Source organism: Myodes glareolus, chromosome 17, assembly GCF_982192425.1.
Source record: "Myodes glareolus chromosome 17, mMyoGla1.1, whole genome shotgun sequence".
Taxonomy (NCBI): Eukaryota; Metazoa; Chordata; class Mammalia; order Rodentia; family Cricetidae; genus Myodes; species Myodes glareolus.
Window position 1 is genome coordinate 6,630,624 of NC_142042.1, and position 24,840 is coordinate 6,655,463.

The 24,840-nt window shown below is 44.7% G+C and overlaps 1 protein-coding gene across 2 annotated transcripts in view; it reads left to right on the top strand.

Annotated features, from left to right (window-relative positions):
• Miga1 (mitoguardin 1) overlaps positions 1 to 24,299 on the top strand; it is a 55,507-nt gene extending 31,208 nt beyond the window's left edge. For both annotated transcript variants that reach the window (XM_048453560.2, XM_048453559.3), the window contains 9 exons: positions 1,233 to 1,333; positions 8,510 to 8,628; positions 9,050 to 9,122; positions 10,529 to 10,615; positions 12,542 to 12,640; positions 15,709 to 15,843; positions 16,328 to 16,381; positions 19,010 to 19,126; positions 20,670 to 24,299. In XM_048453560.2, the coding sequence (XP_048309517.1) occupies positions 1,233 to 1,333; positions 8,510 to 8,628; positions 9,050 to 9,122; positions 10,529 to 10,615; positions 12,542 to 12,640; positions 15,709 to 15,843; positions 16,328 to 16,381; positions 19,010 to 19,126; positions 20,670 to 20,888 (1,004 nt within the window). In that variant the 3' untranslated portion in view covers positions 20,889 to 24,299. The remainder of the gene's footprint in view (positions 1 to 1,232; positions 1,334 to 8,509; positions 8,629 to 9,049; positions 9,123 to 10,528; positions 10,616 to 12,541; positions 12,641 to 15,708; positions 15,844 to 16,327; positions 16,382 to 19,009; positions 19,127 to 20,669) is intronic.
• Positions 24,300 to 24,840: the final 541 nt, after the last annotated feature.

A 24,840-nucleotide genomic window follows, 5' to 3' on the forward strand; every position in this document is an offset into this window, starting at 1 on the left:
GTCTCGAAAAACAAAACAAAGCAAAAGCCACTGAGGCAGTTGGTCCTATAAAAAGAATAAGCTTGAGAAAGTAACTGTTGCCTGAGCTTTGTTGGCTGCTCCGTTTGTAAAGTCAGCCTTGGAGTTTGAAGACGACACAGGTAACGAGCAACTTCCTCTCAGTGATTAGCCAGAAATGTTGTGTTAATAATTCAGCCAAGCCTTGTGAATGCAGGTGTGGTGGTGCATGCCTTTTCCGTGTTTTGAGACGGTTTTGTTGTGTGGCTGCCTGCTCTGAACTTGAGATTCTCCCGTCTCAGCTTCTTCAGCTTACCTTACTGGTGTGGGCCACCACAGCCTGCACAGTGAACGCCTTTAATCCTAGCTCAGGAGGCAGCAGCAGGTGGATCTCTGCACATGGAGACTACCTGTTCGTTTCCCGGCTGCCCAGACCCAACTTAATCATACAGAAACTGTATTAATTAAAACACTGCTTGGCCTATTAGCTTAGGCATATTTCTAGCTAACTCTTATGTCTTAAATTAACACATCTCTATTAATCTGTGTATCACCGTGTGGTTGTGGCCTCCTGGCATCTGTCTCCTGTGGCGACTCCATGGTGTCTCTCTGACTCTGCCTACTTTCTCCCAGCATTCAGTTTAGTTTTTCTGCCTAGCTCTATTTTGCCCTGCCATAGGCCTAAGCAGCTTTTTTATTCATCAACCAATAAAAGCAACACATAGACAGAAGGACCTCCCACATTAGATTTCTGTGAGTAGAAATCCAGCTTTGTCTACACAGTGAATTCCAGGACAGCCTAGGCTACATAGTGAGACCCTGTCTCAAAAAATTTTTTTTCAGTTGATTTTAGTGAACCTTACAATATTTCAAATTTAGACAAGACCACTTGCAATTGAATTGTTTTAAACTAGTTTTGGTGTTTACATACTTTTCCAAGTATGGTAAATAATTTAACTGGAGTTATTTTTTTAAGCTTAAAGCTCTTTTAATGAAAAAAGGTAAGTTTAATCTCTTTAAATTAATAAAAAAAAAAAGTGCAGCTTTTTATAGCACTGTGTCCCATGGCACGGCAGTACATGAAGTGCCGTGCAGGTTTTGTCGGATTACGGCCCGCTATAGTTTGTTCCTGTTTTCCCTGGGCCCTAATGTCTGAATAAAGGGGGGAGGTAGAAAGTGAACACAGCCCAGACAGAGTGTAACGACCTCATACCTTCTACCTTTTCACTTTTAAGATAAAGATCCAGACGTGAGCACCAAGGAGAATGTGGATGACTTTGGCCTGCAAGACGCCCTGAGCAGCGAATCTGCAGATCTCTTTGCTTCAGCAGCAGAGGTGAGAGAAGTCATGTTCATGGTGAGGTGGTGTGCCATTGCATGACACAGTTGCTGTGTGTGTGTGTGTGTGTGTGTGTGCATGCATGTGTGCGCGCGTGTGCCCACACGCGTTGCCCTCAAGTATGTCTCTGCATTACATTTGTGCCTGATGCCCACAGGGGCCAAGAGAGGCCTTTCGGTGCCCTGGAGCTGAAGTCACAGATGGTTTTTAGCTACCATACGGTTGGTGGGAGTTGAACCAGGCCGGCAAGAGCAGCCCAGTGCTCATACCCATCAAGTCATCTCTCTAGCCCTACCTGGTGTTTTTCTTCACTTTTGTTTCAGACAGGGTTTTGCTCTATACCCCATGCTGGCCTCGAACTCACAGTTCTCTTTCTTCACTCTTCTGAGACTGGAATTAAGTATATAATCTAGCAACATTGTCTTTCTAGAACCTAGAGAGATTACTCAGCAGTTAAAATCGCTGACTGCTCTCCCCGAAGACTCAGATTCTATTCCGGCCTTCACATGGGCCTAATTCAGGATTCTGTACTGACCTGCCTTGGGGTCCTGACAGGATGTGTCCTCAGCTGCAGCCACTAAGAGAACCTCTGGCTCACATTCACACGTTCCCTTTTAAAAGGACCCTGCCCACCTCCTGTCTCTCCCTTGTTATCTCTCTGACTCCGTCTGTCTGTCTGCCTGTCTCTGTCTCTGTCTCTGTCTCTCTGTCTCTCTGTCTCTCTCTCTCTCGCTCTTTCTCTCTCTCTCTCCCACTCTCTCCTGCTACTCCTGTCCCCAGATGCTGGTCTCCCCACCCCTCCTCCCTTTTTCTATTCACTTCCCCCAATAGAAAAACCCTTCACCAGAGCTCTGTCGCATGGTGACTTTCTCTCTCCCCCTGGTTTGTTTTTTGTGTTTTTTTTTTTAATTACAACACCCACATCCTTGAAAAATTTGAGGCCAGCCTGGGGTATTAAAATTCTGTCTCATAACAACCAGCCAAATATATATCTTTATGGAGATACTGTAAAATATCCTCTAGTCCCAAGGAATTCAGTTCCCTCTTTTGGCCTCTGTGGGCTCCAGGCACACACATGATGTACATGTAGACAGAATACCCAAACACAATAAAATTTTAGAATATTTTCTCTTAATTCCTTTCTAATATATAACTTGAAAATACTTTTTGGTTTGGAAACATGTTGGTGGTGTAGTGCCTGTGCACCACACACCAGGTGCTGGGCTGGAGCTCCCCATACAGGGACATCTCTTTCTTTTCAGATATTTGTCAGGCACACAGTACTGCTTAGAGTGCAGAAGTTTCGTACATTTTTAACTTCTCATAGCAAAAAATGCATGAATATGTATAAGAAGGTGACAACATTTTTTTGTTTGGTTGGTTTTGGTTTTTTGAGACAGGATTTTTCTGTGTAACAGTCCAAGCTATCCTGGATCTAGCTCTATAGACCAGACTGGCTTTGAACTCACAGAGATCTCCCTGCCTCTGCCTCCCAAGTGCTGGGATTAAAGGTGTGTGCCACCACCACCCAGCAATATTTAAGAAATATTTTAGCACTGTTTCCAAAGTATAACTCAGAATATGAGTGTTCCAAGATAAATTCTTTTGTAAGTAATTATAGCTGAACGTGATCATATGCACCTTTAATCCCAGGACTCTAGGAGGCAGGCAAATTTCTGAATTTGATGCCAGCCTGGTCTACAGATAGAGTTCCAGGACAGCCAGAGCTGCATAGTGAGATCCTGCTTCAGGGGAAGAAAAGATGAAAGAAAGGAAGAAAGGATCATAATCCTGAGAAGTTAAACAATGTGTGATAACTTGATAGATTTATTCAGAATAAAAGATCTGTTTTCCCTGTTGAGTAAGACAATTACTACAATAAGCTTTTCTTTAAACTAGGCCAATCATTTGTCAAAGTGATTGACAAAATTTTCCTATATGTAAGCTTTGCTGCAAGTTGATTTAGCTCATTTCCAATGATAGCTGAAAATTCTTTTTGAGAAATATAATGATACCTGTGTTGCAGAATTTTGATCACATTGTGAACCCTGAGTTTGTGTTTACACTAACTAAATAAAATCAATCTTGGGTCAGGAGGCGGAGTCAGCAACTAGTTGACAGAAGGTAATTAAAGAGAGTCAGAGGGAGTCTGGAAGATGGATAGAGAGACACACAGGAAGTGGTAAGCAGGGACTTTGAGTGTGGCAGTCTCTTTTTGGTTTGGCTGAGCAGAAGGAGGCTGTTTTTCTGAGATGCCTGAGAAGAGGGAAGCTCAGCCACCTGCTCCTCAACCTCTGAGCTGGCAGTCTCCAGCCTCTGACTCTTGAGTCTTTTTTATAAATGTTCTATTTATAAATATATGAACATTTATATATTTTTAATTTATTTTAGAAAATAAAAATTTAGTTTTTAACTAAATCTCTATTAGAACAATAGTTTTAGTTCTAAGATAACAACATTCCTCAAGTGTCTGTTACCAAGGATTTGCACTACAGGCTCAGCTTCCCTGCGCTGAAGTGTTTGATTCCAGTGTGTTTTATATGTGTGTGTGTAGAAACACACACACGCACACACATATAATTTAGAGTGTTTGCATAATAATGACATATTTGGAGTACAAGTCTAGACACAAAATTCATTTATATTGTAGCTAGAGAAATGGCCCAGCACTTGTTCTTGTCAAAGACATGGGTTTGGTTCCCACCAACCACATAGTGATTCACAACCATCCAAACGCACATGTGATGCACATACACACATGTAGCCAAAACGTTAATATATGTAAAACAAATAAATTTATCTGTCATATAGCCTGAAGGTAATTGTAGGTAATATGTATGATTTTTCGTTTGTGATAGCACGTCTGCACACAGGCTACAAGTTATGCACCATCCTGGGGTGGGTTTTCATACCTGTGTGATAAATGCTAAGTTATGTTAGTGACAGTAGATACCAGAAGGCTGTTATTTCCTAGCCAGTGAGTGCTATAGCACCGAGATCAGAACTAACCTGATTTTTCTCTGTGGTCAGATTTACTGTCCTAAATAATGTTGTCATAAAAGGTAAAGAAACCTTAGTGTTTGTGAAGCCGCACAGGTCCAGAAGGCTCTCCTCTGGTTGCTGAGCCTCCCTCCTGTAACCTTCGTTCAGTCATTGACGTTTTACTTCTTCTGCTCCTTCTCTCTCTTTAATTATCCTGGCAGTTTCCAGGAGAGCACAGCTGTGCTTGGGGCCGCGAGATGCGGGCTGTGCCCTGCAGGAAGGGAGCCATAGACTGCTGAGCGAGTTAAAGGCCACCTCCCCGTCAGCTCAGCTTTGAACTCCCTGCACCGTGGCGTCAGGGGAAGGCTTCAGGACGTTGGTTCTCTCCTATGGGAGTCCTCGGGTTATTAGGCTTGATGCAAGTAACTTTGCCCACCTCTCTGGCCCTAAGCCACATGTACATATAGTACCTTACCCACGAGCCACCTCCTTGGCCCACATGGCCCACATGTATATTAGTCTGGATGTTGCTGGTTACATGACAGCTTCTGTGGCATTTAGATATGACAGCGAGACAGTGTAGTCTGATTGAGAGCATAAGGTCTGAAGCTGGAGCAATGGCACACTTAAGTGTCTGCTGCACAGCGTGAAGGTCTGAGTTCGAGCCCCGGGCCTGTGTCATGAGACAAGTGCTGGGATTAGCACCTGCAAGCTCAGAATCTGGATATAAGATACAGACGAGCCCCTGGGACTTGCTGGGGAGCCAGTCTTACTAAATCAGCAATTCTAGGTTTAGTGAAAGATCCCATTTTTAAAAATAGAGGGAAATGGTCACGGTATACACCAGACATTAACCTTAAGCCTGCACATGCACACACAGCAAAAAGCCTACGTTCTGGAATATTATGTCTGGGTTCAAATTTAAGTGTTTGCTTCTAGGACTTAAAGCACAGTTCCTGTTACTGTGAATCTCAGCTCCTTTGCCTGTATGTCACAATAGTAGTCTTACCCAAGTTACGATCTGATGGAAGGAATAAATGGGGTCATTTACTGTAGCACAGTTCACAAAAACCCAGAGACAGATATTGGGGTTCTCCCTGAAGGTCAAGAAAGCAAAGCAGCTAGACACTGGCTCTTAACCTCTACCTAAGTCTAGAAGGCGATTCTGCTTCCAGAAACCTCAGAATGAGACTGTGAGAGCTGTCTCCTCCCGTCTTATTCCTCTCTAGGACTGGGATTAAAGGCATACAATGCCCAGTTTCTATGGCAACTGGGATTAAAGGTGTGTGTCACCTCTGCCTGGTCTGTAAGGCTGACCAGTGGGGCTGTTTTACTCTCTGATCTTCAGGCAAGCTTTATTTATGAAAATACAAATAAGATCTCACTGCAATTTAAAGCATGCAACACTGCACCAGCTGCACGTGAAATGCAGAAGCTGTGGCCTGCACCGGAGCTGCTGGGGTTTGAGTGCAGACATCCAGGGCTGGTGCTGTGGCTCCTGAGTATGCTGCTTCCCACCTGCACAAGGCCCAGGGTTTGAGCCTAAGCGGGAGGAAGAAGACTGAAAAACTCCCCCAGAAAACAAGGAGACTATTTTGGCGTAAATTGTCAATAACAAAACTTCCAGAGTTCTGATAAAACTTGGCAAATCCAGACAGCAGACCCTTGAGAGGAGCGGCGAGCTGCGCCAGCGCTCTTCACTGCTCAGTTCTCTCTGCAGAAGTCTGCAAAGCCAGGGCTTGTCGCTGCTGTGCCGTCCTCTTGGCCTCTACAGGAAAGAACTTACTGGGGCTGGCACTTCGCTCAAGGACAGTCAGAATTTGACCTGTGTGGCAGCTTCCAAGAGCAGGATTCTCAGTATTTGGCTTTTTGTTTTTGTTTAGTTTCATTTGGTTTTGGTGTTATGAGACAGGTCTTACTCTATAGTCCTGGCTATCCTGGAACTCCCTAAGAAGACCAGGCTAGCTTTGAACTCACAGAGATCTGCTATCCTCAAAGACACCAAAATCTTATAAAGATGGTAAAGCAAGAAAAAAAAGTTTACAGAGTGCATATCTAATAAAAGACTTGCGTGTCTACTATATAAAGAACTCTTACAATTAAATATGAAATAGGTAAGTAGCCTAATGTAAAAATGGGCAAATTAAGTAGAAAATTGAATAGACATTTCTCCAAAGAGAAAATACAAATGGCCAATAAGATGAAAACCTGCTTAATATTATTGGTCATTTTGCAATGCAAATGGGTTCTCATCTGCTATAGTTGTTATAATAACAGTGGAGACGCAGTAGTTATGAAAGGGTGTGTATACATTGCTGGCAGAGCTGGAACATGGATAGCCACTTTGCAAAACAGTCTGGCAGTTCCTCAAGCAGAAAAACACATAGGTACCATCTGACCCTTCTGTTTTTATGTGCCAGAAAAGTTGAAAACATAGATTTTTTGAACTTGTATACAAATATTCATAGCAGCCTGTTCATGATCCCCAGAAGTGGGAAAACCTGTAGTCCATCACTGAAGAATGGTTAAACAAATGTAGTATGTCCGTTCACCAGAGTCTCGTCTTCTTAAAGATTTGTCTACATGTCTTTATTATTTCATGTGCACGTGTGAGTAATCTGCATGTATGTATGTATGTATGTATGTATACACATGTACCACATGCTGCTTTGTACACATGGCGGTCAGAAGAGAGCAGCAAATCCCTTGAACTCGAAGGTGGTTGTGAGTTGCCTGGTATAGGAACTGTGAACCAAACCCAGGTCCTCTATGAGAACAGAAAGTACTCTTGACCGCTGAGCCGTCTCTCCAGCTCCCATGATCCATAGAAAGGAGTGAGCCGCTGGTGTATGGTATCTCACAATAGAACCTTGAAAGCACACTAAGTGAATCAGCCAAACACACAAGGCCACATACTGGCTAATTGCATTTTCTCAGCAGGACACTCTGGTTTCCAAGTAGTGGCTTCCAGAAACAAGGAGAGGAGGATGGGGACAGCGCTGATGGAGAAGAGGCCACTTGGTAGAGAGACAGATATGTTCTTGGAAGTACTGTGGCTGCACAACTCTGGGTGTTGCAAAGCCAGCGAGCTGTATACCTTAGCTGGGTGGATACTACGGCACGCGAGATGAATTCCAGTAATACTGCTTAGAGCTGGGGCTATAACCGAGGAGGTAGAGTGTTTGCGTATTGTGCAGAGACCTAGGTTCTCTCCCCGTAGTGCCATTAAAAAAAAATACAGCGTCCCAGGAAGCGGATGACTTGGGATTTCTGTGTAGCTGGCCGCCTGGTAGTATTTGCAGGTTGTTTTTTAATGAAGTGTCAGGCTGGAATTTTATTTATAGAGTTATTAGATTCTATTGGAAGAGTCAGAAAGCATTATCTTTCAGTTACATAAAAGCTGACCAAAGTCACATAGAAGACAGAATTCCTTACAGCAGTTAGTTACAAGTTAGATTTGTATCTGTTTTCTTCAGTTCTGTCGTGTGAGTTTGCAGTGTTCTTTGTATGATTAAAAACCCTCTTCCTCGACAGTTATTCTGCCTTTTGCACACCTTGTAGATTTAAGTAGTTGCATTCAAAATGCTAAGCTTGTTAAGTTTTACTCATTTGGGTTGAGACAAGATCCCATCATGTGACTCTGGCTAGTCTGGAACAGGCTATGTAGCAAGGCCCGCTTCCTGGGTGCTGGGATTAAAGGTGTGAGCCACCATGCCCAACTAATTCTACCCTTTATAACGATTGAAGTTTTGCAAAGGATTTCATTTCTAATTGTGTGTTGATGTGTATCTGTGAGTAGGTACGTGTGTGTGAGCACAGGTGCCCATGGAAGCCAGAGCTCCCGACTCTCCTGGAGCCGGAATTGCCAGAGGTTATCAGTCTCCGGCGTGGGTGCTGGGACCCAAGGATGCTGCAAATCATGCCTCAGGCAGCTCTGCAGCCAGTGCCTGAGATTTTGCCCTTTGGTTTCTCTGCTGAGACAGGATCTTGCTCATGTTAGTCATGTTAGTCCAGGCTCACCTTGAACTTTAACAACTGAAATTTGAATTACAGTAATGTTTGGTTGTGGTTACATAAAATGTTAGTGATTTTTGTGGCTTAGTCACATTTAGCTTATTTTGGTAATATGAAAATTCTAGGTTTTTAAAATAGTTCTTATTCCTTCGGTAACTCGTTTTTCTGCATCCCTAGCTGACGGAGCACAGAGAAGTGCGGCACACCTACAGCCTGGATTCCTTCTGCCGCTGCCCGTTCTACGAAGAAGCAATGCATTTAGTTGAAGAAGGAAAAATTTACTCCAGAGTACTGAGGTATTATTCCAGTTTGGCTTATGGCTAATAATTTATTTTAGTGGCTATATTTTTAAGGTGCTCTTGCTTTTTATTTATTTATTTATTTATTTATTTATTTATTTATTTATTTATTTATTTATTTTCTTCAAGACAAGGTTTCATTGTGTAGCTTTGGAATCTGTAGACCAGGCTGTCTTTGAACTCACAGACATCCACCTGCCTCTGCCTCCCAAATTCTGGGATTCAAGGCGTGCACCACTGCCCAGCGCTGTTGCTCTTTTTTATGTGTGTTATTAAATTGTGCTTATGACTATGGGAAAATGCATTTTTGGTCCGTGGTGTCAGTGTGCGGAGGACGTGGTGGAGCCCCACACAAGCCCGGGTTTGCAGAAGGCTGCTCCTGGAGGAAACCTAACACTCTCTCCTCGTCGTCCTGTAGAACTGAGATGCTGGAGTGCCTCGGAGACAGCGACTTCCTGGCCAAACTCCACTGTATTCGGCAGGCTTTTCAGGTATGTCTTACAGCAGTAAGCGATGTCCCGCCCAGCACATCGGGAGTTGTGTCCCCTGTGCACAGTGCACAGGGCAGCTCTCGTCGCTGTTCTGGCTGCCCGTGGCAGATAGCAGATAGCCCGTCAGCTGAGTCTCTTCTCCACCCATGCTGCTCACCTCCAGTCCCACGCCCTTCCCACACCTTCCAGGTCCGCCACGCTTTGTCTGGACAGAGCACTGGCATGGTCTAAGTGTATGAAAACGGCTGCTTAAAATGACTCCTTGTTCTTATCAAGTAGTGTATAGTTAGATTTCTAAAATTTGAATCAATGATTAAAAGTACTGATTTCCTTTAGAGAAGTGAGGTTGTTAATAATAAAACCAGAATTGCTGGCACACACTTTTAATTCCAACACTCTTTGTGAGTTCGAGGCCAGCCTGGTCTATCTAAGGAGTTCTAGGCCAGCCAGAGTGCCAAAAAACAAAAACAAAATTTACCTTAGATTTGTTTTTTAAATTTCAAGATTTGTTGGGCAGTGGTGACACATGCCTTTAATTCCAGCACTTGGGAGGTAGAGGCAGGTGGATCTCTCTCTGTGAGTATAAGACCATCCTGGTCTACAGAGTGAGTTCCAGGACAGCCATGGCTGTTACATAGGGAAACCCTGCCTCAGAAAACAAACAAAAGCCATTTTTTTCCATAATGACTTTTATTTGTGTGTGTGTGTGTGTGTGTGTGTGTGTGTGTGTGTGTAGGTACACTGAGCGCAGGTGTCCATGGAGGCCGGAAGAGGATATCAGATAGCGCGGGGCTGGAACTGGAGGTGGTTTTAAGCTGCCCAGCATGGGTGCTGGGAACCAAACTTCCATCCCCTGCAAAAACAGTGCATGCTCTTAACCCCTAAGCCCAGCTCTTCACCCTAGATATTTAATTGTCTAAAACAATTTAAATTCAAATTTACCTGCCTTTGACCTTTTCTGATCACTGGATGTAAGAGCTCTCTTTGTCTCTGAACTTGGACTTCCTCCATTTCTGGTGCTGACCTAGCACTGTGCAGTCATGAACTGTCTCGGGTCCCTCGTGTGTCCACGGACTGTCCCGGGTCCCTCGTGTGTCCACGGACCATCCCGGGTCCCTCGTGTGTCCATGGACTGTCTCAGGTCCCTCGTGTGCCCACGGATCGTCCCAGGTCCCTCGTGTGTCCACGAACTGTCCCGGGTCCCTCGTGTGTCTACAAGACTGTCTCAGGTCCCTCGTGTGTCCACGGACCGTCCTGGGTCCCTCGTGTGTCCACGGACCGTCCTGGGTCCCTCGTGTGTCCACGGACCGTCCTGGGTCCCTCGTGTGTCCACGGACTATTTCGGGTCCCTTATGTATCCCTGGTCACTCGAATCCATCCTCACTGTGGGATCTGGTATTTTCCAGGTGATTCTCTCAGAAGCAGCCAACAGGATATTCCTGGCTGAGAGTGGAAGGAAGATTTTATCAGCTTTAATTGTGAAAGCACGGAAGGTAAATTATTCTCTACACAAGTTTTGTTTTCACCAGGTGTATCTAAGACTAAATAATAAAATACGAGGGACTGGTGAGATCGCTCAGCAGGTAAAGGTCCTTGTCACCAAAGTGACAACCTGAGTTTGAGCCCCAGAATCCAAATGATCAAGGATCAACTCTAGCAGGGTATTCTCACACAGGCATATGGCACCTGTCTACCAGGTGAAGAAATTTTTAAGATTAAAATACATTAAAATTTTGATAGTGGAAGAAATCTCTGTAAGTAATTGGAAAGACCGAGCTGCCTGGCACTGCTCTTCACCGGCTGAGTGAGGCGGAGACACTGATACGAGCTTAGTTCAGACCGCAGAGGAACCACATTACTTTCTGCAGGCTTGTCCAGGTTAAAACAAACAAACCTACCTGGGATCCAGCGCCAGTCCCGTTCACTCTCAGGTCCCTCATCTGTGTTGTAGAGCTGCATTCATTTTACCCGACTTCAGAAACTGTTGTGATTGAATAAGTGATATGTGGGAAGTACCTTAAAGTGCACAGTACTAGTGACTCTCGGGTGACTGTGTCCTTGCAGGTCACAGCATAAATCCTGGGTTGCTTTCTTGGCCTTCCTTTTTTTTTCCATTTATCTTACATACCAACCACAGTTTCCCCTCCGTCCTCTCTTCCCGTCACCTCCCCCCACATCCCCTCTGTGGCACCCCCATCCATTCCTCCTTCATCTCCATTCAGAAAGGGGCAGGCCTTCCATGGGAGTCAACACAGCCTAGCACATCAAGCTGAAGCAGGACTAAGCTCCTCCCCCTGCATCAAGGTTGGTTGGCCTTCCTAGTGTAGATAAGCCCTGGGGTTTGAACCAGTTCCTCCAGGAGGAGCCAAGCTGCACGGGAAGAACCCCAGCCTTCTGCTGGAATCCCGTTTCCATCTTAAAGTCTGAGCTGCAGTTTACTGTGAAGCCTTCCTAACGTTCTCGTTCTTGGCTTCTGTGAACTAGAGTAGCAGGTGGTAAGTGGAGGGCGAGAGTGTAGACTGAGTGGTTAGCCTGCCGTGTAATGGGGCTGAGTTCAAACCCAGCACTGTATAGACCAGGCATGGGGGCACATCTGTAATCCCAGCACCGTATAGACCAGGTATGGGGCACATCTGTAAACCCAGCACTGTATAGACCAGGCATGGGGGCACATCTGTAATCCCAGCACCGTATAGACCAGGTATGGGGCACATCTGTAGTCCCAGCACCGTATAGACCAGGTATGGGGCACATCTGTAAACCCAGCACTGTATAGACCAGGCATGGGGGCACATCTGTAATCCCAGCACCATATAGACCAGGTATGGGGCACATCTGTAATCCCAGCACCGTATAGACCAGGAATGGGGCACATCTGTAATCCCAGCACCGTATAGACCAGGAATGGGGCACATCTGTAATCCCAGCACCGTATAGACCAGGTATGGGGCACATCTGTAAACCCAGCACCGTATAGACCAGGTATGGGGCACATCTGTAATCCCAGCACCGTATAGACCAGGTTTGGGGCACATCTGTAATCCCAGCACCGTATAGACCAGGTATAGGGCACATCTGTAATCCCAGCACCGTATAGACCAGGTATGGGGCACATCTGTAATCCCAGCACCGTATAGACCAGGTATAGGGGGCACATCTATAACCCCAGCGCTTGGAAGGAAGGTGGATAAAAGGGTCGGATTTTGAGGTCATCTTCCACTATATAGTTCATTTGAGGCTAGCCTGGGATACTTGAAATAGTTTTTTTAAAAAAAAAAAAAGGTAAATAATTTGTCATGCTTTGAAAATGTTTTTTAGAATAATTAAGATCCAACTAACTTTCTTGAAAAGTAGTTTATTTTGTAGTCTTAAATCTTGTTATAAAGTTAAGTTGAGACTGCAATATGTTTTCTTTGCAGAATCCAAAGAAATTTGAAGATGTTTTTGATGAAATGATCTATTTTTTAGAGCAGACTGACCACTGGGATAGTACTGAGATGGAACTTGCTGCCAGAGGGGTAAATTCAAATTTCATATAATCATTATTCCTGCTATCTACATATATTTACCTGATTAAGGCATTGTTTCTTTGTCTTTTTTAAGTGATAGTAAATCCAACTGTGGGATAAAATACCATTGTACCTACTGTGTGGTGATAGGGCACCACTGTACCTACTATGTGGTGATAGGGCACCACTGTACCTACTGTGTGGTGATGGGGCACCACTGTACCTACTGTGTGGTGATGGGGCACCACTGTACCTACTGTGTGGTGATAGGGCACCACTGTACCTACTGTGTGGTGATGGGGCACCACTGTACCTACTGTGTGGTGATGGGGCACCATTGTACCTACTGTGTGGTGATGGGGCACCATTGTACCTACTGTGTGGTGATAGGGCACTACTGTACCTACTGTGTGGTGATGGGGCACCGTTGTACCTACTGTGTGATGGCCGGGTGCCATCATAGCCAACATGTGTGTGGTTGCAGACACCAGCCTACATTCTGACATTCATAAACAATGGAAACCATATTCTTTATAAATCAGTTGGTTGGAAAGAATGACCTTAAAAGTCTGTTTCTTCGTTCACATCTTCCATCTAACAATCAGGTGGCCGACTTCATTCCTCATACAAGACACGGTGACAGTGTCCTGTACAAGAGCAATTTAAGGTGAGCAAGAGACAGGGCAACTTAGAGCCAGGGACGTAGACACATGGGACTGGAGAGGCAAATGTGGTGGACGAGTCAGAGGCAGGTTCTTCTGCCAAAGAAGGTAGAAAGCCTGGGACTTGAATTGCAGCTATACATGTGAAGATTCTAGCTTATGCGTGGTGGTAGGACTTGGTGCAGATGTAAAGGTCTGGGTACACAGACACTTCCAGCTTTGGTTATGTCAGGGTCTACTGTAACATGAAGGACCGGCCGGTTTGTTGGGGTTTCTGTCCCACCCACCAAAGAAAATCACACAGAGTCTACATTAGGTTATAAACTGATTGGCCCATTAGCTCAGTCTTCTTATTAACTAGTTCTTACATCTTACAGTAACCCATAATTCTTGTCTGTGTTAGCCATGTGGCTCAGTACCTTTTCCAGCGGGGCAGGTTACATCTTGCTTCTCTGTGGTCTGGGCAGGAATGGAGGAATGGGCTTCCTCCTTCCTAGCCTTCTCCTGTTCTCATTGCCCGCCTCTACTTCCTGTCTGGTTGACCCACCTATACTTCCTGCCTGGCCAATCAGCGTTTTATTAAAATACATGATTGACAGAATACAGACAATTCTCCCACACCAGTCTAGGAGCAGCAACAGGACAAAAATATTAGCCCAGCTCATAGTTCTTGGCTTCTGACCAGCAGCCACGAAAGCATAGTAGGAAAATGGCCATTCTAGCCCTGGGCAGGACGAGTCCATACTGAGCCTGGACCGGCTTGCTGTGGGCAAAGTTTATAGGTGAATTTATGGGGAGCAGAGAGACACTGTAGCAGAGGGAACCGCAGGTGCAGACAGAGAGCTCCTTCTCCAGTGCTCCCTCATCCTATGAACGTAATCAGCAGAGCCCTGAGCCTCACCCTTCATCCTTCCTCCCGCTACCCACCTATCATGGCATCTCTGAACGCGGTAAAAGTTTTTCTGTATTCCCGTGGCCTTTATTTGGCCTAACCTACTTGGTGTCTTGTACCCTGTGATCCCTGCCCACTGCATCCCTCCCTGGCATTACTCTGCTCCTCCTTGCTCCTCCCACACTTCTGCTAAAGTTATCTTCTTGTTTTGAGACAAGGTCTCATTGTAACCCTGCACTGAACTCTGTGTAGCTGGTGCTGAACCTAAGTTCCTTATCCTCCTGCCTCCACGTCCCAGGCACCGAGATTCCAGTCCCATGCACTAATTCTAACTCGTCATGATCATCTTTAAAATATGTGGCCTGATCATCTCCCATCCCCACCAACTCCATCCTCCGGTGAGAATAGATTAAAAGTCCTCCCCACGGGGATGAGTCCTATAAGATCTGGTCTGGGTTCCTGCCTCAGTTCCCACCTGCTGTGCTATGGCACACTTTTATTTTCTTCTTCTTCTTCTTCTTCTTCTTCTTCTTCTTCTTCTTCTTCTTCTTTTTTTTTTTTTTTTTGGTTTTTTTCGAGACAGGGTTTCTCTGTGGCTTTGGAGCCTGTCCTGGAACTAGCTCTTGTAGACCAGGCTGGTCTCAAACTCACAAAGATCCGCTGTCTCTGCCTCCCGAGTGCTGGGATTAAAGGCGTGCGCCACCACTGCCCGGCTATGGCACACTTTTAGTACTTCTTCCATTTGACACCGTAGTGTTTCTTCTGACCTCAAAGTCTGACAGGAATTCCCTGTCCCCCGGGAGGTCATCTCTATGTCTAACTTAAAACCAATCTCTGCTGCACACTTTTGATGCTTTCTTGTGCTTGTTGGGGTTGTAATTTTATCTCTGTGGGATTATCTTCTTGCCGTTTTCCTTAGTAGACTCCAGATTTCTTGCTGTAGCTATCTGAACACCTGATATACAGCACATGCTACAGCGTAGTGCCGGTGAGCGTGTGATAGAGAGAGATGGTGGTCCTGTAGGTAAGACAGGCAGACTGGGGTGAGTGAGCGGCGATGCCCCATGACTGCTGCCGCTGCTCAGAATAAGGAAAGGGAGAGTAAGCAGACTGGTCTGGCCTGCTGGGCCAGGAAGGGGTGCTGCAGATTATAATAAACTAGTCCCAGACTAACCCAGAATGGAGTAAAATAAAGGTTTCTTTACTTAGGGGTAGACTCACAGATCAGCAGTCCTGTGTGAACAGGGAACTGGAACCAAATCCAGCAGCCAAGGGCCCGCATATGCTTTCACATCTGTATATATAGCACATGGGACCACGCCCAAAGTGGGCCAGTATCTTAGTAGGCTAATGGCTAAAGGAGTTCCTGCAACAAAGGAATAAATACCCTAGAAATGTGGCTTTGTACTTACCTTCTGCTTGTGGAGAAACATAATCCAAACCACTGAAAATCCTGCCATAGCAAAGGTCCTACCTCTCTCATCCCTCTCTAACACCCATTTCTATCTTGCAATTTAATACAGGTGAAAAATATAAATTTTTATGATGTGGTTCTGGATTTTATTTTAATGGATTCCTTTGAAGATTTAGAAAACCCACCAACATCCATACAGAATGTAGTGAACAATCGCTGGCTCAACTCCTCCTTCAAAGAAACTGTGAGTGGTGTTTACTTTCCCCGCCGTTCCAGCATGATGGGAAATGGTCAGGGATGGCAGGTTAGTGAAGAGTTACATAGAGGTCATCCCAGCACTCAGGAAGCAGAAGTAGGTGGATCTCTATGAGTTCCAGACCAGTCAGAACTACACAGACAGACCCTGTCTCAGAGAGAGAGAGAGAGAGAGAGAGAGAGAGAGAGAGAGAGAGAGAGAGAGAGAGAGAGAGAGAAGTTGAGCTTATTTTTGTAATTGCTAAGCTCCTTGGTTCTAGAGTTCAGTTTTTGTATTTAATTTTTAAATTTCATAAAAATGAGGTATCTCCCCTGATATTTGTAAATAATACAAGGAAGGCAGGGTATGCCTTACTTCTACTCTTTGTAATTTTTAGATCAAGAAACTTTGAATAAAAATCACTGATTTTAAATGGAGACATTGGTAGCAGCTATAACTTTAAACCTTGCTTTTCTCCTCTGTACATACTTAGGCTGTGGCTTCAAGTTGCTGGTCGGTGCTGAAACAGAAAAGGCAGCAGATGAAGGTAAACTGGCCATGCCCTAGATTCCTGCCTAGTTCACTGTCTGTTGCTGTGAGAATAGCCGAGACTGGGTGACTGATAGGGACCACACAGTGCGGCTCCGGCATCCACATCCACTGCCTGCAGCCCTGATGGGCTTTGTGCTGTGCAGCACCCGCAGAGCAGGCAGGCCTATGTAAAGAGGGCCATCAAGGGCAGGCTTGCTCTATAACTCTGCCCTCACAGTGGCTTGTCCACCCCCAGAGTGGTGGCTTACTTGGTTAGAGCACTGATAAACCCGGAGGTACGACATCTGTGATGGACGTGTCTTCCCCTGTACCTTCTAGTCCATCCTACCCACAGAGCACTGCTCTCTGTGCACGGCTGTGGTGAGGTGGGTGAAGTCTGAAGTGAGACTGCCTGGCTTGAGGCGCCACTAACTCTCTGTGACCTTGGTTAGTTGCTTAATCTCTCTGCCTTGATGTCTTCATCTTTGAGGAAGAAGATAATGCCAATATTTACTGTATACAATATTTAAAAGATTCGGTGCAAAGTGCTAAGTGCTAAACTGTCTCTCGGCAGTCTTCAGTTCAGTCCCAGCTATTGCTCTGTTGTTACCCAGTGGCCTGTGCTGTTTCTACCCCACCCATACTTCTCAGTCTAACAGTTTGTAGCACGGAGCCTGGAGGGCCGACGTGGAGGTCTCTGCAGTGTGCTGCTCCCAGCTTCCCCGGAGGTGTTGCCGGAAGTCGTTTGGGGACTCCATCTGAACAATTCTAGCTTAAAATTATTCCAGAAAGCTATACTATGTTTGTCTTTCTCTGGGAGTGGTATGAGCTTGTGTGGATGTTTGTGGTGAGCGGGTGGATGATCGTGTGTGTGTGTGTGTGTGTGTGTGTGTGTGTGTGTGTGTGTCTGTGTGTGAGCATGCGCATGTGCGTGTGTGCTTCTTCACATGTGTGGGTGCAGGAGTGTACACAGGACTCCTATGGAAGCTAACGAACAGCATCTGGGGATCAGTCTACACCTTTCCTCCTCTTCTGGGACAGTATCTTTCTGCTGCTGTGTGAGCCAGGCCCGCTGAAGAGTCTCCTGTGCCTTCTTGTCACCTCTCTCCCACCAGGGACATATTGGCATTACAGATGCTTGTGCCATGTGTCTGACTTTTACGTAGGTTCTAAAGATCTGAATTTAGGTTGTCAGTCTTGCATAACAAGATCTTTACACACTAAGCCAAAACAAACAAGTAAAACTCACCTCAATGGAAAGCTTCACCAGTTGAAACAATCAGGGAGAGAACATCAAAACAAGAGAAAGTCGACTTGGGGCAGAAAGGGTTTCTTTGGCTTACACTTCCGTATTACAGTGCAGCATCCAGGAAATTCAGGACAGGAACCTGGAGGCAGGTGCTGAAGAAGAAGCTTTGGAGGAACGTTGTTAGCTGGCTTGTTCTTCGTGGCTCACTCAGGTTGCTTTCTTATATCATCCAGGACCACTTGTCCAGAGATGGTACCACTTGTAGTGACCAACCCTCCCCCCCATAACAGTCATTAGCCAAGAAAGTGCCCTTCAGACTTGCCTACAGGCAGGCAGTCTGATGGAGGAGTCCCTCAGACTCCTAAGGACATAGCTTTAAAACCTACACTGCACTAAACTGGAAAGTCTGTTATCAGTGAGCATAGAGACCTACCTCAAATGCAAACACATGCGCCAGGATTTCACCAGTCAGTCACATGACCAAGTTTAGTCATAGTGACTCTCTTAACTAAAGATTGGAGTTCAGTAAGAACAGTTCAGTGCTTTGTGTGTGTATTTATGTATTAAAGACCGGGTCTCCTAAAGCACAGGCTGGTCAGGACTAAGTTGCCAGCCTTGAATTCTTGGTCCTCCTGCTACCACTTCTGTGCTGTGTTCCCCCACACCTGGTTTATAGGGTGCTGGGTTTCAAACCCACAGTTTTGTGCACGCCTGGCAACATACTATCTCCTGACCTAATCCCAAGGCCTAATGCTTAATCATTTAGTGCTTAATTGCTTAAAACCCATTTAAAAGGGAGGTTTTTTTTAGGTCACTACAGTTGAGTAAGACTTTCAAATCATGAAAATAACAGTGAGCACAATGCCCCTAAAAGTTACATGGAAGAGCACGGTACCGATGTTAGAATTTCACTGCCGCATGACACTTTTAGGAAAGAGAAGTTAAATACAAACCTCAGGTGCTCTGTGGTGGTTTGACTGAGATTGGCCCCTGGAGGCTCATATTGCATGCTTAGTCCTCGTTGATGAACTGTTTGGGAAGGATAGGAGGTGTGGCCTTGTTGGAAGAGGTGTTCCCAGAATTTTAAAAAATCTGAAATTTTTCTGGCCCGAACCCCTGGTAAGGAAGACTCAAAATGTATTTTTATGAGGTGAATTTGCCTTTTAGGAAGTGTTTCTTATCTGAAACTGCAGGCTGGAGTATGAACCCCATACAAAACCCTCTGACTCCTAGGCACTGTTAAGTGTATTAATTTTCCCAGCTGGCTCGTTATGGAACCTTGGTCTGCTCCCAAACACTGCTGCCCGCACAATGGCCAGCGGTTTGTGTTTCATTAATAGAGAAAGTAAATTTAAGAAGCTAAAAATAACCGGATTCCCTTTTGCTTTCCAACAGATCTCAGATGGATTTTTTGCCCATTTTTATGCCATTTGTGAGCATGTAAGCCCTGTGTTAGCCTGGGGCTTCTTGGGCCCTAGGAATTCTCTGTATGACTTGTGTTGCTTCTTTAAGGTATGTTCAGCCATTGAATCAAAGTTGTTTACTTCTGTTTACTGTATATGAAGTTATGAAAATCACCGAGCCTCTGTATTTAAGTGCCAGTATTAAATTGGTTTCATTTTTAATACGAATGTTAATGTACTGGACCAGTGCCTTAGAGAGCAGACACCCCGCTCTGGATTCCACATGTCCCCTGACTGTGTTCACTCTCCCTGTTAGGGTCATGAACAGCGTTGCCATGTTACAGCGGCGCCTGTGTGATGCGGTGCAAAACTAAGTTCTGCACAAGTGATATGAATGTTGAAATCCAAGTTATAAGAAATCACATGGGAATTTAAAGTGTGTCCTCATGTCAGAAGTTGGTGTTTGCCAAAACATTTGTTAGAGCTCACTGCAAAATGTTCCGGCTGGCAAAGTGCCAGGGAAAACCTCTCTGCTGGGCTGTGTTGCAGTGGCTCAGTCTCCAGAGACAATTAGATGAGCGTAAATGTGAGAGCTTGCACGCCTCATGGTGCTGGGAATTGTTTGAGTTTTTGTTTGCTTTAGTAATACAGTGTTTGTATAATGATTTAGGAAGTGTTTATCTTACTGTCGTTTGGAAATCATGACTTTGTTTCTAGTCTACTTAGCCTTCCAGCTGTGAAGGGTGTGTTGCAGTGGGAAGAGTGGAGTTGGTTAGATGGTCTTGAGTCCTCCGACTCCCGCCCCCTTGCTAGCTCTAGACCGGGGCAGTAGGATGCTGCTGGCCTACAACCCGCAGTGACTCAGTGATAGCCCCTAGCATGTCTTAGCACGCGGTTCCTTGAGAAGGAATAGTTGATGTCGCTGGGTTTTCTCTTTGCAGTTCACTCTCCCATCACTTCAGAGTAGCTGAGGTTTAGGATTTAACAGTCTACAGCTCACATTAAATGTGCTTCTGTGTGAGTTAATTCACTGAAATGGAACTCTTCAAGGCCTGCCACTGACTGTAGACATGAAGCTATTATTTTTCATTTATGCTTTTTTAACAGAAAAATACACATTTAAAAGTATTGTGATTATTGAGAGTAGTTCCTTTTCCCATGCCTGTATGGCCCAGGCAGCTGAGAGGAAAGGCTGGTAAACAGCCCTCACAGTTACACAGTGCTTGGGTGCTTCTCATGGTACCTCTTTTGCTCACTGTGCCAGCTCTGTGTAGTAAGCAGGACGTGATGGTGCACATTTTTAATCCCAGCACTTGGGAGGCAGAGGCAGGTAGATCTCTGAGTTTGAGGCCAGCCTGGTCTACAAACTTCCAGGACAGACAGAGAAGACATGACTTTGGCGGGGGGAGGAAAAAAGAAAAAGGCAAACAAATGAAAAACAGAACAAGTAGTATTTGCCCAAATTTTGCAGACATAGAAAACAACAATCAAAATGATTAAACAGCTTGTTCAATGTTCTTTCCCCATGAGGTGTGAAACTAAGAACTGAGGTGTCTAACCCCTGGCTCAGTGTCTGCTTCAGTATTAGCAATTCATGGATGTAACAAATGGTGGTTTAATAAATACCAATTTCTTGTTTATTCACTTTTCAGAATCAAGTTCTTTTCTTTCTCAAAGACATCTTTGACTTTGAGAAGGTGCGCTATTCGAGCATAGACGCCTTGGCAGAGGACCTCATGCACTTGCTCATCCGCCGCACAGAACTGCTAGTTGCCTGTCTGGGCGCGGACACCCTAAGGCATGCCACCGCCTGTACTAGTGGACACCACCATGCTGTGCCCACCCCGCTGTTAGAAGCCAAAGTACAATGAGTACCAGAAGAGGTGTGAGCGCTGTCTGGTTGTGAGGTGTGCCTCAGGAGCCACAGAATTGACGCTGCGGACTCAGGGAGGGAGAAAGTCTCAAAGAATGGGTGTTGCACTGTACTTCTGCAGAAATTCTGTCATTGAACCCATGTGCGATATGTCCAGGGCGACTCTTTTCATAATCTTAGGTAATAATTTGAGTTGTGAAACGTTGCATAATTTGTGTCTGTTGCTTGAACTGCAGCCAGTACATAGGGGTTCATTAATTGTCTCCACACTGTCTGGAATGTCCAGTGTCGCTCTCAAAATATGCCTCAATGCTTTGCACCCTGAAAATACACTAGCCCAAGAGCACTGTGGTTCACGTGTGCAGGAGTTTATGACTTCTAGAGTCAACATATCTAACTTTGCCTGAAGCGTGTTCTTACTTCACTAAACTGTTACTTCTTAGTTTAGTCAAATGTAGACAATCGTGGTGTTTAGCTGTGCTGTTTGCCTTATTGCTTGTATATTTGCTTTGTATTTGAATCAAAGGAATTGTAAGCACCAGGGATTGGTGTACAGAACTAAAATGGAGGAGGCCGGAAGTCCAGAGACTGCAGCTTGTGGAGGACCCACTGCTGTCTGCCGAGGTGTGATACCCCCAAGGGGTTTTATCTTTTTATAAATTGGTGAATATTAGATTTAAAAATATAATCTATTTACAAAGAAAAAATAAATAATATCCTCTTTTAAATGAAACTATGAACTTAAGGTGTTAAACCTAGTAGAATCAAATAACTTCTTTCTCTGTCCACAAAACAAACCTAATTCCCCCAGAGAGAGCGCAGCACCCTGGTGCCCAAGATTTAAAAATACTAGTTCTCTGAGCTTGTGTTTTAAAGGCCTTTTCCTCTCAGAAATTGAACACAAATATTTTAAATGATATGGGAATATATTTTGTCTCCTTAAGATAAACATATGAGGGGCTGGAGAGATGGCTCAGTGGTTAAGAGCACTGGCTGCTCTTCCAGAGGTTCTGAGTTCAATTCCCAGCAACCACATGGTGGCTCACAACCATCTGTAATGAGATCTGGCGTCCTCTTCTGGTGTACGGGCATACATGGAGGCAGAATGTTGTATACATAAGAAATAAATAAATAAATCTTTAAAAAAAAAGATAAACATATGAACAAGTGGCAAATCATATTACATATTTTCAAGCCTCATGAATTTTGCTGTGAGATCATGTCCCACTTGCTCATTGGATCAGTCTGTTGACTTGAAGTCCTAGAGTGGACTGCGTTCGTTTTCAGAGTGAGTTATACAGAAAGATCTGAAATGCGTTCTTTAAAATGCATTTTTAGATTAAAGTGCCTAGATTAAGGTTAATGATAAGAAAAGATAAAAAAATAAGTTTAACTTTTTTAAGCCTTTATATATCCATGATAGTTATGTACAGTAATCCTAAGTTGTAAAGTGTTGGCTTGTGCCATTAGCGTGTCTAGGCTTTCAGCGCCTTGCCGCCTTCTGCATCACTTTTTACTCCCCTAATTACCTGTTTGTGATTCTCACCAATGACGAGTACCAAGTGCATTCTGCCCTGCTTCCCTTTGTACGTACTCTAGCTGTATCTACCTTCCGAGATGTCAGCAGATGCAAGTGACCCCGTGCGCGTGCCTACACATGCCGGTTGCCACATAAGCAAGACAGTTATGGATTGTATTAGTTAGCTCACTGGAGAGCTAGATGTTTTATACCGTGAGATAATCGTGGGCCATGGCCTTTCCTAAAAGCGTTTGATTTCTCCCTGCTTTTAAATTTCATTTAAAAACAATAAATTGCCCATCTTCAAGAAGGGCTTGGTTTGGCTGGGAGGCGGTAGTGCACACCTTTAACCCCAGCACTCAGGAGGTAGAGGCAGATGGTCTTTGTGAGTTTGAGGCCAGCCAGGACTACACAGAGAAATCCTGTCTCAAAAAAATGAAAAGAAAGAAAGGGTTGGTTTGTCCAACTGAAGTACTTAAATTTGATTAGTTTCTGGTGAGCTAATTAACCGGCACACTCACTAGATACTTTCTTTGTGGCCTTTGACAAAAGAGATAATAATGACCTAGAAAGATTTGGGGGTAATAAATATAGAAGAAAACTCTTTTGGGGGATCAGGGTTGGGGGGTGGGGTAACTTTTTAAAGGAAAATGTCTTTTTAAACAACATCTCTGACTTGACTGTTGAAAATACTTAAGATACACACTAGTTTTCATTTGCCTTAAAATTAAACAGAGTAGCAATGCTTTACAAAATAAAAATAAAACAAAAGACCAGACTAAGCTAGAGCCTGGGGCAGGGGCAGTTAGTGGGACTCATGGCATTAACTGAAGGTCGCCTGCCGTAGCCTCCTCATGCTGGGTGTAAGAGGACAGAGTTAATCCGAAGAAAAATCTTCCAGAGAAAAAGGGGAAATATTCAGTTGATTTATTTTTCCTTTGTTTCTCTTTGTTCTTGTTCAGCTAAAAGGGTTATCCTTCCTTACCGGAGGTTAAAACTATGTTCAAGAAAGCTTTCTCTTCTGTTAAAGTCGTCTCCAAAGACCTGTGTCTGTCTGCTGGAGGAATACTTACCGTTTGTATCTGTCCACTGTGATTATTGACCTGTTGAGTTAACTGGGTATAAAAATGTATTTACAAATGTCTCCTTGCTTTAAGATGAGTGTTTCTTCCTTCAGTCCCCGCAGTTAGCCTAGGGCTGAGAGCAGCAAAGCTGACAAAGTGGAGGTGAGCACCCGTGACCTGTCGCGATACCCGTGACCTGTCGCGATACCCGTGACCTGTCGCGATACCCGTGACCTGTCGCGATACCCGTGACCTGTCGCGATCAGAGCTGTAAGTTATGTTCAGAACTCGTTTTTACCTTTAATGTGAACATGGATTCAGAAATTAATTGAACTGTAATTTCAAACTGACTATAAGGATTAGACTAAGTTGAAATCTATAAATTTTTTAACCAACAAATATGTATGAGAGACATAAGAGTTTATATAACCTGCGGTAAATGGACATATAAAACACTTGGTTCCTAATGATGCCTGGCTGATGTCAGCACATCTGTTTCTTAGTGTAGGAACTGGACTCATTCGTTTGTGTAAGAGTAAACCACCGCGGGAGCAGCCAGCAGCACTGGCCCCATGCAGGCGCTAGGATGGGCATGTCTTTGTTCTGGCCAGTAAAAAAGTGACGGTGTCTTGGTGACGCGCTAGCTGCCTTAAGTAACGTTTGATACAACTGTGAGGCCACTGTGGCCTCGGTAGGCTGCACTTTGACATAGGCCACATCTGGAGGCCGAAACAGAGGACTCTGGATGCACTGAGATCAAGTGTAACATATTACCAAATATCTGTATGTGCTAATGTGGAAATAAAGTAGTATTGCCATGAATAAAGTCCCAGCATCATGTTTTTGCTTAAAGTGTTTCAATGAACAAAGCCTTCAAGAGTATAAGCTCCTGGGCTGGTATGACCGCGTTATCCCTCACCGTCAGTGGGTCTGTTTCCAGGGCTCAGAGAATCTTAGGTGAGCGCTCCACCACTGAGATACTCACCAAGCTCCTGGATTTTCAAGGTTCTTCAGTTTGTCTGTCTGTCTGTCTAAGAGAGTCTGATGTAGCTCAAGCTGGCTTTCAACCCTGGATTCTCTTGCCTCGACCTCCCAAGCACCAGGATTACAGGCATGCACGACCATTCCTTTTTTATATAACTTGTTAAATATATGAACTGAAATGTATTATTTAGTGACCAGGTCACACAGGCATAAGCAGATATGTGTGGTGGGGGCAGGGTCCCACGCTGGCTCTGAGGGCTCACGTGGTCCCTCCCTCGTGTCATCTGGCTTAGTCTTTGTCAGCCTGTGTGTCCTCTTTGCTTCTCCTGGCTAAGCTTAGGTTTTGGCACTTGAAAAATCTTACAGAATTCTTTTTTGTTTTG